At 35.8% G+C, this 14994-nt stretch overlaps 1 protein-coding gene across 2 annotated transcripts in view; it reads right to left on the bottom strand.

The window, feature by feature from the left end:
- The window catches only part of pfkla (phosphofructokinase, liver a), a 28374-nt gene that overhangs the window by 9251 nt on the left and 4129 nt on the right, over positions 1–14994 (bottom strand). For both annotated transcript variants that reach the window (XM_051906025.1, XM_051906024.1), the window contains 13 exons: positions 12377–12566; positions 11169–11334; positions 10559–10603; positions 7258–7366; positions 6602–6697; positions 5415–5507; positions 5180–5305; positions 3546–3610; positions 3374–3437; positions 2749–2895; positions 770–840; positions 601–688; positions 126–278 (listed from right to left, as the gene is read on the bottom strand). In XM_051906025.1, the coding sequence (XP_051761985.1) occupies positions 126–278; positions 601–688; positions 770–840; positions 2749–2895; positions 3374–3437; positions 3546–3610; positions 5180–5305; positions 5415–5507; positions 6602–6697; positions 7258–7366; positions 10559–10603; positions 11169–11334; positions 12377–12566 (1413 nt within the window). The remainder of the gene's footprint in view (positions 1–125; positions 279–600; positions 689–769; positions 841–2748; positions 2896–3373; positions 3438–3545; positions 3611–5179; positions 5306–5414; positions 5508–6601; positions 6698–7257; positions 7367–10558; positions 10604–11168; positions 11335–12376; positions 12567–14994) is intronic.

Below are 14994 nucleotides of genomic sequence, written 5' to 3'. Positions count from 1 at the left end.
CCTGTGTCGACTCCATTTCTTGCAAGTCACATTTCGGTTTAGTAAAATACATACGCCAAAAAGAGTAAACCTAAAGGACAATATATATCAATGATTATGTTTTATGCTGTGTGACCTGTACTTACACCCATCGCTGCATTAACCGCAGTATCGCTGCCCAGACTGAACTCAGTGCCTGGAACATTGTTGCTGATGGTGGCAGGGATGATACACATGGGAATACATAATTCATCATAACGCCCCCTCGCTTCAACCAGCTCCAGTATGCCCTCATACGCCTGAAAACGACAGAAAACACAGTCAGATATCATAAAGAGCAGCTTGGACTTTGCCTTATTTAATATCTTGTTTTGTGTTTCATGGAAGATAATACAGATTGGAAATACGCCTGGGCGATATGGTAAAAATATTCAATTATTCTGCCCAAATTTTGACAGTATTCGATAAATATCACAATGTAAAAACAATGATTTTTTGCCCCCCATGAAATAGACCTGATCTGGTTGTTGCAACAACAAAGCAAGCTCTTTGAAGAACAAAGACATATGTTACATACAATAAGTAGCAGATATATTCATTTGCATTAACATTTTCCTGTACCTCAAAACCACCGACGACAAACAGTGACTGGATGTTGAACTTGCTGAGATTTTCCACTAGCTTCTCCATGCAGGTGCTTGGGAGGGTTCTGGAAAACATTGAGGGTCACAAAGCTGTGATGAAAATAAAGAGCCAGTGAAAAAAGCACTGATTTTTAAAGGTGACAAACCGTTTAGTTCCCAGCAGAGAGCCGCCCTGACCCGTCCAACCGGCCACCTGATTCCACGACACTTCATTCACCTACAACATCAGATAAAACAGTGCGATTTCATGCTACTACTTCATTAATATTAATAATAATAATTATTACTATTGTTCTTTCCAAATAACAGAAAGAGATTATACTACCCCCTTTTATATTTTTTATGTTTGTTTGGATTACACTCATTTGTTGTATGCATTTGGAAATTATGGATAATAAAATCATTCTTTTTTGCCATATTGGATCCCTATGATTTCCGCGATGTGTGGACGGAATCAGGGAATCCAGTCATAAAAATGGAATTTACGGTACTGTAACACGAAATGTCATGGAATTAAAGCACAAAAAGACTATTTAAATCTAGGGTGACCACCTGGCTATTGATCTGTTGCAGGACAGTAGATGTGATTTTGCAGGAGAATGCGGGACACGTGAGACAGATAAATTTACAACTATTTTGCTACTATTACATTTGTTGGCAAACTTGGCATATTCTGCCGGTGGGTGCCCACACTATAATGTTGCTTAGTGGCAACATTAAATCCTGGAGAGAAGACAATTCTAGATTCACGGCTGCACATGCAGGAGGACAAAGTCTGAGCACGCACATGTGATATCTGAGCGAGAGCGCGCCCGTCCAGTGCAAGAAGGGAATCCGCCTGTGAGCGGAGAGATTGCTCGCGCATTTGATGCGCTCTCATGTTACAATAATGCCCTCTCGACATTTTTCATTATAATAACGCCATAGAACCCGTATTAAATGAACTATTAACGTGAGAAGAAAGTCGTGTCTGAGCGTCGCATTTTTTTATCGGTTAAAACGAATGAAGAATATCTTGTTTTTCTGTAGGTGCTCGTCCATTTCCGTGGGTGGCGCTTCGTTGGAAATATTTAACATCAGGATGGATGATTACATGCTTTAAATCATCAATTTGGGAAGCTTTGAGCAGCTCTTGAGGTTCTTATCCAGAATGTGAGATGAAATCCTTGCCGACTTTGATGAGGCCCGCTCTTATCCACTCAGTTGTCATCAGCGGGAAAACCTCTCTCTGTGATTGAGTTGGTTGGTTTTTTTCACAGCTAGAATATGACGGCTGCACAAATAGATTTTTAAATGCCAGTCACAGTTTTTATTATATTTCTTACTGTGGTATTGTAATTTCAGGGATGAAAAAAAATTACAGACATAAATGAAATGCGGGACACTACTTAAGTCTTGCGGGACAATTTCGGGACTGTCCCGCAAAATGCGGGACGGGTGGTCACCCTATTTAAATCTGAAGTCAGCATGTGTCTGCAGAGCACCATAATTTTATCTACTACACACATACTGAAGCACATGTAGGGCTGAAGCGATTCCTTGAGTAACTCGAATACGAAAAAATCATAGAGGCAAATTATTAAGTGGCTCCCACTTGGCTGCTCCAGTTTTTCATTAAAAATACTGTCTTACCTTTCTCCCTCTTGCTATTATTTTGATTTATGCCTTAGTTTTATTACCTTCTTAGTTTTTAAGTCATTTGAAATTGATTTTTACATTTTATTTACATTTTTGTATTTGCATTTTAAATGTAATATAGCAATTAAATGCACTAAATGGGTTTAGTTTTCACAGATATTAATGAATGCAATTTCAGCCAAAAAATATTAATTTTTCTAAAAAGGAAACAAATTAGTTGTTCATTTTTAGAGACATGTCATATTTTCTCTTGTGTATTTAGTATCGCTTTTTAATAAAGAAAAACTACTTCTTATCCGATTACTCAATTAATCGATGAGATTATTGGTAGAATACTCGATTACTAAAATAATCGATAGCTGCAGCCCTAAGCACATGTGACGCTCGTGGTGTTTTCAGCATCTATATGAGGACATGAACACATGAACTTCATCTCTAGAGCTGCACTTTGCATTAAAATGCATTATTCGAATGCACGGTTCTTTACCGCTCCATTGGCCAGACCCTCAAATCCATCATTGATGATGTAAACCCGGTGTCCTGAGGCCAGACCGACCCTCACCGCCGACCTCACCGCAGCGTTCATGCCGGCGGCTGGAGCTCCCACGTTCAGGATGGCCATGGAGTAGTTGCTCTGAAGAGAACAGAGCGCAGAAAAAAAATTATAACACGAAACTAGGATATAATGGAAGAACATCTAACCAACCCTTCTGAGCACCAAACATTTGCTCTTTTCTAATGGAAGTCTATGGAGGATCTGTGCGCTTGATGGTTTTAAATGAAATAATTCAAAAATATGGAGAAAAAAAATGCTGTTACTAAGACACTTTTGTCATTTTAGAGAAGTTGAATTAGTCTCATATTTAAGTTTTCATCATTGTTTCTGTTATTACCCTGTTTATTACTGTGAAGCTGCTTTGAAACAATCTGTTTTGTATAAAGCACTATAGAAATAAAGCTGACTTGACTTCAAGATTAGGATTTTATGATCCGTACGCCCTGATAGCTACAATAAAAATGCATAAGTACCAGTGGCAACTAATGACTTGAATGTAAAAGTTAACAGTTGTGTATATAATGCTGTGAAATCAGCTTTAGTGTTCATGTGTTACCTGGACCGCAGCAGGTTTCTGATAGGCCAGCAACTTATAAATGTTCCAGTTGTTCTCAAAACTCCTGTAAACAGTATCATTTGAGTCATTATTACTCACTCAAACTTTGACCTCTGCAGGTTTATCTACTAATTAACACAGATGATAATGAATCTGAAAGGGTTCTTCTCACCTGCCCCGTAACTGGATGGCTTCTTCAAACCGCTTTTCATTCATGGCCCTCTGAACCTCTTTAGTCTTAAGAAAGAGAGTAAAATTATTCTCTGAAGGCAAGATAAAATTCACTGGCTATTTTGCTTCCATAACATCCAAAATACACATTTAAGTGTTTATTTTATTACACTTTATTTGTGTCTATGATTTTTAGGCGGAGAGTTTGAGTCAGTAATCTCCACTTCAGCAGCTTTACATTCATTCCTATCTATATTCTGAAGGTTTGTTCATTTATCATTCACCTGCTTTATAGAAAATGTTATACATAAAAATATGGTGATTTTCTTTCTGGTTGTTGACAGTGTTTTTTATGGAGTAATGAAAAGAGAAATCCCATATCCCCTCTGTAAACACCTTTAACTCTAATATGTCAAGTAGTTTTGAACCCGGCTTTATCCAAATATCAGATTTCTGTTCTGGGAATTTATGCAAAGTCATGCATATTTAATTAGACAATGCCTAATTTGCATATTTAAACATATTTCTGAAAACTTGTAATACAAAATTGTATGTCTTAATATACAGTGTTTAATTAACTGGGGAAGATATCAATTAGTTGTAAATTTGACCCTATTCGCTTTAATAATGAGACACAAAACAAAAGATTGGTTGTCAAATTCATTAGTGTGTTACAAATGAACTGTTTGGTCTATCAAAAGGCTTTAAGTGCAATTTTTGAAGACTATCTGACCCAACTTTGGTAAAGTGTGGACTATAGCAGCTGTAGACATGCAGATTAATAATATTAAGCAAAAAACAACAGATACAATTAGTTTTCCTTCAGTGTTTCAGTACCGGTCAAAAGTCTGGAATAATTAAAATTTTTTAAAGTTTTTGAAAGAAGTCTCTTCTGCTCACCAAAGCTGCATTTATTTGATCAACAATACTGTAAAAACAGAAATATTGTGAAATATTATTACATTTTAAAACAGCTGTTTTCTATGTGAATATATAGTAAAGTGTAATTTATTCCTGTGATCGAAGCTGAATTTTCAGCATCATTACTCCAGTCTTCAGTGTCACATGATCCTTCAGAAATCATTCTAATATGATGATTTGATACTCCAGAAACAAAAGTTTCAAAAGTTATATATATATATAATACTTTATTCAGCAAGGCCTCATTAAATTGATCAAAAGTGACAGTAAAAGTGACGTTTATAATATTACAAAAGATCCACAAAAATATTAAGTAGCAAAAACTGTTTTTAAAATGAATAATAAGAAGAAATTATTAATAATTAATAATTGAGCACCAAATCAGCATTTGAAGGATCATGTGACACTGAAGACTGGAGTAATGATGCTGAAAATTCAGCTTTGATCACAGGAATAAATTACTTTTTACTATATATTTACATAGAAAACAGTTCTTTTAAATTGTAATAATATTTCACAATATTACTGTTTTTGCTGTATTTTCTATAAAAATAAATGGAGCCTTGGTGAGCCGAAGAGACTTTCAAAAACAAAACAAAAAATCTTTATTTCCAGACTTTTGATCAGCAGTGTAAAATGTTCCAGTAATAAAATAACATAAAACATAAATAATTTTATTTAGCTTTTAAAAACAGTGCACTGCTGAGGACTCACCATCTCTACGGCCTCCATTAGCGGGAGACGCACGGCCTGGTTTCCTGATAGGCCGATCACACAGGCGGCAGTGTCCGGTCCCGCCTCCAACAGGGCCACCACGGCCTCGACGCCCAGCTTACTGCTCTACACCACAAAACACAGAGGATTCTTCAACATCATCTGTTTCTTATGTTAAATAATCATCCTATTACTCAAAACTCTTCTGAGGGTTTAATTAAAAGGGTTTATTTACCAGAACTCTGTCAAAGGCTGACGGTGTCCCGCCCCTCTGGACGTGACCCAGAACAGTGACCCGGGTGTCGTAACCCAGACGCGACACCACCAGCTGCACAGAATTACAAATCACATGGTCATTTATACACATCTATAGTGCTTTATACAATACACATCCTTTTTAAAGCAGCTTCACAGAGTTGCAAAATTTATCAACTATGAAAGAACTTCAATTCTAGCTTTGAAACGGCTCTGCAGAAGACTTTTTATCAGAAGATTATGGAAGCTTGTTTCCGCCACTAAATAAAAAATAAGAGTTAATTGCGACTTTTTATCTCACAATTCTGACTTTTTTTCCTTGCAAAAAGTTACTAGTTTATATCTTCCAATTTTGATTATTTTTCTTGCAATTATGAGTTCATAACTTGCAATTCTGACTTTTTTTTCTCAGAACTGTGAGATATAAACTCGGAATTGCGAGAAAAAAGTCAAAATTTAAGATTTAAATTTGCAATTAAAAGAGGTAATTGCTTTTTATCTCACAATTCTGACTTTTTTTCTCACAATTGCAAGTTTATTACTGGTAATTTACTTTTTTCTCAGAATTGTGAGATATAAAGTTGGAATTGCGAGTAATAAAGTCTGAATTGTGAGATATAAACTCACAACTGCAAGAAAAAAAGTCAGAAATGTAAGATAAAAAGTCAAAATTAACTTTTTTTTAATTCCGTGGCAGAAAAAAGCTTCCATAGAATTTCATATCATTTCAAGAAAACATATGGATAACATTTAATAAGTGCAAACTTTTATGAAAACACTAAAGCATGTGTAAATAATATCTATGGGAATTGAATTAGCATGAACTAAAATGATTTTAAAGGGTTAGTTCACCCTAAAATTAAAATTCTGTCATCATTTGCTCACCCTCAAGTTGTTCCAAACCTGTATAAATTTCACAGAAGAAGATATTTTGAAGAATGTTTCTGGTTCCCACTGACTTTCATAGTATTTTTTTTCTCCATACTATGGAAGTCAATGGGGTTCATCAACTGTTTGGTTACTGACATTCTTCAGAATATCTTCTTTTGTGTTCAGCCGAAGAAAGAAACTCATACAGGTTTGAGACCACTTGATGGTGAGTAAATAATGACAGAATTTTCATTTTTGGGTGAACTATCCCTTTAAGAGCAGAAGAGCTTCACTCACGTCTTTGACGTAGTTGGAGGTGATGGGCTCACCGCTTTTGTTGATGGCTCCTTCAGCGATGATGATGATGTTCAGTCTGGATCCTTTACTGCGGCTCTGAACAAACACATCCATGAGTCAATTATTAAAACGATATGGACGTGAAAATGGGCTAAAGGAGATATTTCTATCCAATCTGACCCTTAATATGACTTTTAATGGTGCAACTTAATCTAGTCAGGCTGATTCATTAATATTAAATAATATTTTTGACTTGCATAAAACCAACTGATTTGGATGTTACCATATGAAGCACATTTGTAGATATACAAGACAGAAATAAAATAAAATATAAATACTAGATGAAAAACGTTTCAGAATTTAGCATTTCAGAGAGCCGTGTAATAAAATACTATAGATGAAAAACCTAACTGAAATAACATACTTTTACTAAAAGTACTAAAACTGAAATAAACATAAATTACAGCAAAATTACTGATACTTAAGCTAAAATTAAAATTGATAATATAAATATAAAACAAAAGCTAATTTCAAACATCATCAAAATAACACTAATTACCAATTAATGGCATGAGAACTGATGTAACATTTATAAATCAGTCATTGTGTTCAATGATCTATAAAAGCAGGCCCAAAGTCACATGTTCTGGGCTCACCTCTCCAAGTCTAGCGCACATGAGCTCTTCCCAGCCGTCCTCAGGAGGGGCTTCAGGGATGAACAGCCAATCAGCTCCAGACGCCAGAGCTGAAACCAGCGCTAGATACCTGCAGGAGAACAGCGTCAGTGACTCCAACACTACAGTCACATACAGTGACACTAAAACTAAAATTCTGACATTAACTCAACCAAAACTGTCAGGATGAGTATATGATAACAGAATTTTCATTTTTTGGAAAATTATTAATAAACAGTACAGGATGGAATTGCAGTAGAAAATCTAAAACTGAAATTAAAATTAATAAAAACTATAAAGGAATATTTAAAAAAAAAAAAAACTACTAAAATGACAAAAACGCACAACAAAATTACTAAAACTTTAACTAAAATTAAAACGGAAAATATAAAAAAACTGATAACTGAAATAAAAAAAATTAAAAACTTAAAACACTTAGTTTAACTTGATGTACTAAAATAGCTAAAATCTAAGATAAAATCTAAGATAGACATATTTAAAAAAAACTACTAAAAATGTCAGAAATGCACAACAAAACTACTAAAATAATTTTAACTAAAATTAAAATGAAAATGGAAAATATAAAAATAAACGTTAACCAAAATAAAATATTTAAAAAAAAAACGTGAACTTTTTTATTTCACATATACGAAGCCCAGCACATGACAGGAAAAAATAGTAGGCTAAATCGTGCGCACAATTTACTATTTCATTCCTGCGATTTACTAAATCATGCGGACGATTTATTTAAATCGAGGGAACAAAATAGTAAATCATGTGCACAGTTTATCAAATTGAGGGAACGAAATGGTAAATCGTACGCACGATTTAGCAAATTGAAGTAACAAAATAGTAATTAGTGCGCACGGTTTAGCAAATTGAGGGAACGAAATAGTAAATCGTGCGCACGGTTTAGCAAATCGAGGAAACGAAATAGTAAATTGTGCGCACGGTTTAGCAAATCGAGGAAACGAAATAGTAAATCTTCTGCACGGTTTAGCAAATCAAGGGAACGAAATAGTAAATCTTGCGCACAATTTAGCAAATCGAGGGAACAAAATAGTAAATCTTGCGCACGATTTAGCAAATCGAGGGAACAAAATAGTAAATCTTGCGCACGGTTTAGCAAATCCAGGGAACAAAATAGTAAATCTTGCGCACGATTTAGCAAATCGAGGAAATAAAATAGTAAATCTTGCGCACGATTTAGCAAATCAAGGAAACAAAACAGTAAATCTTGCACACGATTTAGCAAATCGAGGGAACAAAATAGTAAATCTTGCGCACAATTTAGCAAATCGAGGGAACGAATTAGTAAATCGTGCGCATGGTTTAGCAAATTGAGGGAACGAAATAGTAAATCGTGCGCACGGTTTAGCAAATTGAGGGAGCGAAATAGTAAATCGTGCGCACGGTTTAGCAAATTGAGGGAACAAAATAGTAAATCTTCTGCACGGTTTAGCAAATCAAGGGAACGAAATAGTAAATCGTGCGCACGGTTTAGCAAATTGAGGGAACAAAATAGTAAATCTTCTGCACGGTTTAGCAAATCAAGGGAACGAAATAGTAAATCTTGCGCACAATTTAGCAAATCGAGGGAACGAAATAGTAAATCTTGCGCACGATTTAGCAAATCGAGGAAACGAAATAGTAAATCTTGCGCACAATTTAGCAAATCAAGGGAACAAAATAGTAAATCTTGCGCACGGTTTAGCAAATCGAGGGAACAAAATAGTAAATCTTGCGCACGATTTAGCAAATCAAGGAAACAAAATAGTAAATCTTGCGCACGATTTAGCAAATCGAGGGAACAAAATAGTAAATCTTGCGCACAATTTAGCAAATCGAGGGAACAAAATAGTAAATCTTGCGCACGATTTAGCAAATCAAGGAAACAAAATAGTAAATCTTGCGCACAATTTAGCAAATCGAGGGAACAAAATAGTAAATCTTGCGCACAATTTAGCAAATCGAGGGAACGAATTAGTAAATCGTGCGCATGGTTTAGCAAATTGAGGGAACGAAATAGTAAATCGTGCGCACGGTTTAGCAAATTGAGGGAGCGAAATAGTAAATCGTGCGCACGGTTTAGCAAATCGAGGAAACGAAATAGTAAATCGTGCGCACGGTTTAGCAAATCGAGGAAACGAAATAGTAAATCGTGCGCACGGTTTAGCAAATTGAGGGAACAAAATAGTAAATCTTCTGCACGGTTTAGCAAATCAAGGGAACGAAATAGTAAATCTTGCGCACAATTTAGCAAATCGAGGGAACGAAATAGTAAATCTTGCGCACGATTTAGCAAATCGAGGAAACGAAATAGTAAATCTTGCGCACGATTTAGCAAATCGAGGGAACGAAATAGTAAATCTTGCGCACAATTTAGCAAATCGAGGGAACGAAATAGTAAATCTTGCGCACGATTTAGCAAATCGAGGAAACGAAATAGTAAATCTTGCGCACAATTTAGCAAATCAAGGGAACAAAATAGTAAATCGTGCGCACGGTTTAGCAAATCGAGGAAACGAAATAGTAAATCGTGCGCACAATTTAGCAAATCAAGGGAACAAAATAGTAAATCGTGCGCACAGTTTAGCAAATCGAGGAAACGAAATAGTAAATCGTGCGCACGGTTTAGCAAATCGAGGGAACAAAATAGTAAATCTTCTGCACGGTTTAGCAAATCAAGGGAACGAAATAGTAAATAGTGCGCACGATTTAGCAAATCAAGGAAACAAAATAGTAAATCTTGCGCACAATTTAGCAAATCGAGGGAACGAATTAGTAAATCGTGCGCATGGTTTAGCAAATCGAGGGAACAAAATAGTAAATAGTGCGCACGGTTTAACAAAATCGAGGGAAAAAAATAGTAAACCTTGCGCACGATTTACTTTTTTTCCTGCATGTCATGTGTGGGGCTCTGTACACATAAATTAGAAATGTTACCTTGGCAACTAACAGAAATAAAAGTTTATAGAAATATAATTTGAGGTACTAATATTACTAAAACTGAAATAAAAATGAAAGCTTTATATAAAAATAAAAAAGTAGTAAAGTTTAAAAAGCACAATAAAATTATTAAAACATAATAATAGAAGTTAAAAAATGTTAATAAATATTGTACTATTATATAAACAATACTGAAAATAACAGTGTTTCCAGGATGTTCTGGGTGGTTGCTATAGGCCTCTCAAATCTAAACATGTTTAGACTTTATGTAATCTTCCCATGACCCTCTTGGTGTCTGTGCAGTCTTTCTCACAGAGACGCAGCGGAAACTCACCCGCAGTGGCGACCCATGACCTCGAGCACAAATGTGCGCTGATGGCTGAAAAAAAGAATCAATAAAACAAAGTGAGCAGATAATATGGTGAAAACATGCTGTAGATTGTCTGAACAATGTATATCTGCCTATGTGTGTCTGACAGCATAATGCTGAAAATAGTGTGTGTGGAGAATGAGAGAGACGAGACGAGACAAGTATTCCACACATTCAGTGCATTCCTGAACAAATGAGGAAACAACAGGAAATCACAGTCGTCACAGTCTGATGATCATGATAAACCAATAAACCTTTCAATGAATTTTACATTGATTATATTATATTTTCTTATCTACATACATGTCTTACAGCCAGTGTCATTTTAGTATCATTGAGATACTATTATAGTTTTTATTTTTATATTGTCCATTTTCATTTTCGTTAAAGGTTTAGTAATTTTATGTATTTTTGTCATTTTAGTAGTTTTTTTCAATATATTTAAGTTATTTTAGTACATCAAGTTAAACTAAATTACAATGATAAATGTTGCCTTGGCCACCAGCTGCAATGAAACGTTTTATTTTCTTCCAAGCAGAAGTAGTTCAGTGTTTAGTTGTGGTGTTTGTTTGACCTGGTGGCTGTGGTGGTGATGGCGTCAATGATCTCAGTGATGCGGTTGAGGGCGGAGTCAGCGCCGATGGTCATGTCCGTTCCACAGAAGTCATTATCGATGGAGCCCACCAGACCCACGATGTTCAGGTGCCCGTGCTGCTTGGCCGTTTCCGCTGTGATTCGACCTGTGAATGACGCACATGAGTGATGTGTATATGACCAGTTCATTCAGATCAAAAAACAATCCACATAATTATATCTAGTAGAACGCTGCTGTTCATCAATATGTTCAGTAAGTTATATAAATGATGGTGTTTTTGAGTTAGATTAACAGACTTTAGTGTTATTTTATCCTGTCAGTTTTAAAGCTGTCTAATTGAGACTGTTATTGTTCGTGCAAGGGAGATATTTTAATTTTATTAATATTTTGAATTGGATTAATTGTCATATTTTTAGTTTTTGTGTTAATTTTAGTTTAATTTTTAGTAATTTCACTATGTGCTTTTGTCATTTTATTAGTTTTTTTTTTTTTAATATATTTTTTTAATTTAAGATTTATATTTTGGGTTTAATTTACTTTTATTTCAGTTTTAGTTTTTATTTATTTCCAGTCAATAATTTTAGTTTTTCATTTTATTTCAGCTTTATTTAATTATTAAGAGAAACTTATTTTTAATAGTTTTAGTTAACAATAATAAACCTGGTGCCATGTAAAATAAACAAATAAATAATATGAACAAATTAATTTATATTTAAATTAATAAATTTAATTAACTGAATGAATGAAGACATGTAAAATAAATAAATAATTCATTAAATAAAAAAATAAAAAATGACCTCTTTAAATGAACATTTACTTTTCTGCTCGTAACTTGTAGCAGAGCTAACTAGTTGACTGTAGCTGAACTTCTTTACATTATGAGGAAATTTGGGAAACTACAATTTCAAAATGGCTTCCTGAACACTTCTCCAGAGTCAGTGACTCACTGTGACACGTTGATACGGCTTTTATAAATATTTATGATTCTTATCATGAGTAAACTTTACTGCCCGACTGATCATTCGTGAGCTTGAGTCAGCTTTAATAACCTTAAAACATCAATTCAGTCATTATTGCTGCAGTTCTGTTTGGTGATGTTAGTGATGATGCATCTAATGGCGAACTATTGAGTCTTTTCCCATAAATCCCTGTGCACATCATTAGAGGACGTTGCTGTGATTTAGTACCTTTCTTCACCAGCTCATCGAGGAGTCCACTCCACTCTGAGCGGAAGATGTTGGCCCCCGTGAGGCTGCCGTCACCGCCACAGACGCACAGGTTAGAGATGCCACGCTTCACCAGGTTAAAGGCCGCGGCTAAACGCCCCTCTCGTGTGGTGAAGGCCTTACAGCGGGCGCTGCCGATCACGGTTCCTCCCTGTGGAGGACAAGACCAATGCGGCTGTTGTTACGTTTGTAGACATTGCATTTGTGCATCATTCAGAGGCATTTTTTGCAATGCTTCAACACAGGCAAAATGCATGTCAGCGCTGTGCCTGAACAGTCGCACGCATGCATCACAGCCTCAAAAGAAACGTGGTAAGAGTTTGAGTACAACAGCATGAGCGCAGCAGTCAGCGCAGATGGTGTTTATAGAGCTGGACACACAAAGACAAACACAAACTCACTAAATGAACACCACACATGTACAACACTTAACTCTGAGGTTTGCGCTCAGATTCATGAGTTAAAACTGTTCACTCAAAGAATGAAAATCCTGTCTTTATTTAAAGAGGTCATGAACTGAGAAATCAAATTTTCCTTGAGCTTTTGATAGATAAGAGGTCATCGTACTATAAGAATATCCTGTAAGTTTTAGAACGGAAAACTTTCTTGTTAGTCCAATAAAAGCTTTTAATGTTACCAAGCCCAGCGAACGACTCGTCCTGGAATGTGATTGATGAAACCCCGCCTCCACAGAAGAAATCAACACCTACTTCATCATTGCAACGTTAGCCCCGCCCACTGGCGTGTTATTGAGATGAGGAGGAGAGAAGAGCGATACAGGACTAAAATAACATTACCTTTTTAAACGATCCTAATGCTAGGAATATGGTTATTTATTTTCAACAATGTGAATGTCTCAGTTGAGCTTTATTTATTTGTATTTGGTACATTTCACTGTGGATTCTTTGGTAAATCAATCGCATTTCGGCGCAGGCTTCGCAAACAGACTTTTACGATATGGACTCGACAATAATGCAACAACGTGAGTAACTGTGTTCATTCAAATAATATTAATGATTCATGTACAGTCAGATGTGTCAGTAAATCAAACCAGTGACTAAACGCTCAACTTCACGTTGTTTCTCTTAGTAGGATGAAAATAATCTGTTATTTAAACTGTGATTAAATTATATATAGAAAGCGATCAAAGAACGCTCTCTTTACAATCGCTAGAGCTGTCAATCAAACAGCGTGAGTTTATCAGTGACTGAGTTCTGGACTCGCACCAAAACTCCAGTTTTATTCAACGAATCTCTTATTTACAGTGTGTTTGTACTGTTAGTTATGATGAAAGCATTCGTTAGTGAGTTGCAATGACGAGATCACTGCTTTCATGCGCTCAACAACATGTCTGTGATCGGCTACAACTGCAACCTTTCATGCCACGATCTAAATATAATGCCATAGATCTAAATGTAATGCAGCACTTTTCACGATTAGTTAACCTTGAGAGCTGTAATAGTAAAAACGTGCTATAAGTTTTCAAGAGAATAGTTCTTAGCTATTTCATATGCAAAGATGTCAGCCAATCACAGCAGTGGGCGTTTACATTGAAGTCTCACAGCAACATGCCCCTTAAAACAGTGTTCAAATCAGAGGGCTAAAATCAGGAGATGGTCCTCACTGCAGAACACAAGATCCAACTCCTTCCACTTTACATATACCTTAACCTACCTGACTCCGCCCCCTGGATCTTGAGTGTTCTGCAGTGAGGGGCTACTGAAAATCAGGGTAGGAAAATGCCTTTCATTTCTAAAATATGACAATTTTTGATGCAAAAATCATACTAACACTATAAGTGCACCGCAGGAAACATTATAAAACAATAAAACAACACAGTTCATGACCCCTTTAATTCCTGCATGTCATTCCAAAGCTGTATGCTGTTATTATCCCCAAGAAACCCATTTCTGTCTACATGCATGCAGCTTTTTATCATTAAACAAAAAAGGACATAAAACAACACAAAGGTAACACTTAAGTACCCTAACAGGAGTCCATGTGACTCATGCACTATAATCCAAGTTATTTTGTGTAAGTCACTGATAATCTTCTCCTCTGCCAATCAGATTATAAAACGCTGCACTGATGCATCTCATTCAGTTACAAGAAACATGACGCTCAATGACATCAAACCTGGCGCAATGCATCAACAAACATGATCGAAAATGAAATTTGAGAGCAGACGGGAGGTTTAGTCAATGATGATTCTTTACAATTTCACTGAAACAATAACAGCATATGGGTTTGAAATGACACGAGGGTAAATAAATGATGACTGAATCTTCATTTTTGGGTGAACTGTCCCTTTAACAGTCTCCGTAATCACTTTCCAACTGGATTGTGGTAAAAAGTACTCTCTGCTGGACAAGTAGGTAATAATATAATACTCAATTCAGGCTGAACTCACTGCATACAGGACATTTCAGAAGACCACTTTGAAAACCATCTGTAGATGTTAATAATGTTATTCTTTACCAGGCTTTAACTGAATGAAAGCACTAGAGCACATGCAGCAGGACATCTTACCAGTTAACCGCTTAACCGAAGAACACAGAAGAGAGAAAGCATGAAGAGTG

This window comes from Ctenopharyngodon idella, chromosome 9, assembly GCF_019924925.1.
Source record: "Ctenopharyngodon idella isolate HZGC_01 chromosome 9, HZGC01, whole genome shotgun sequence".
In the NCBI taxonomy this organism is placed as follows: Eukaryota; Metazoa; Chordata; class Actinopteri; order Cypriniformes; family Xenocyprididae; genus Ctenopharyngodon; species Ctenopharyngodon idella.
The sequence above is the reverse complement of the archived record's forward strand: the minus strand, read 5'-3'. Positions and strand labels throughout refer to the sequence as shown.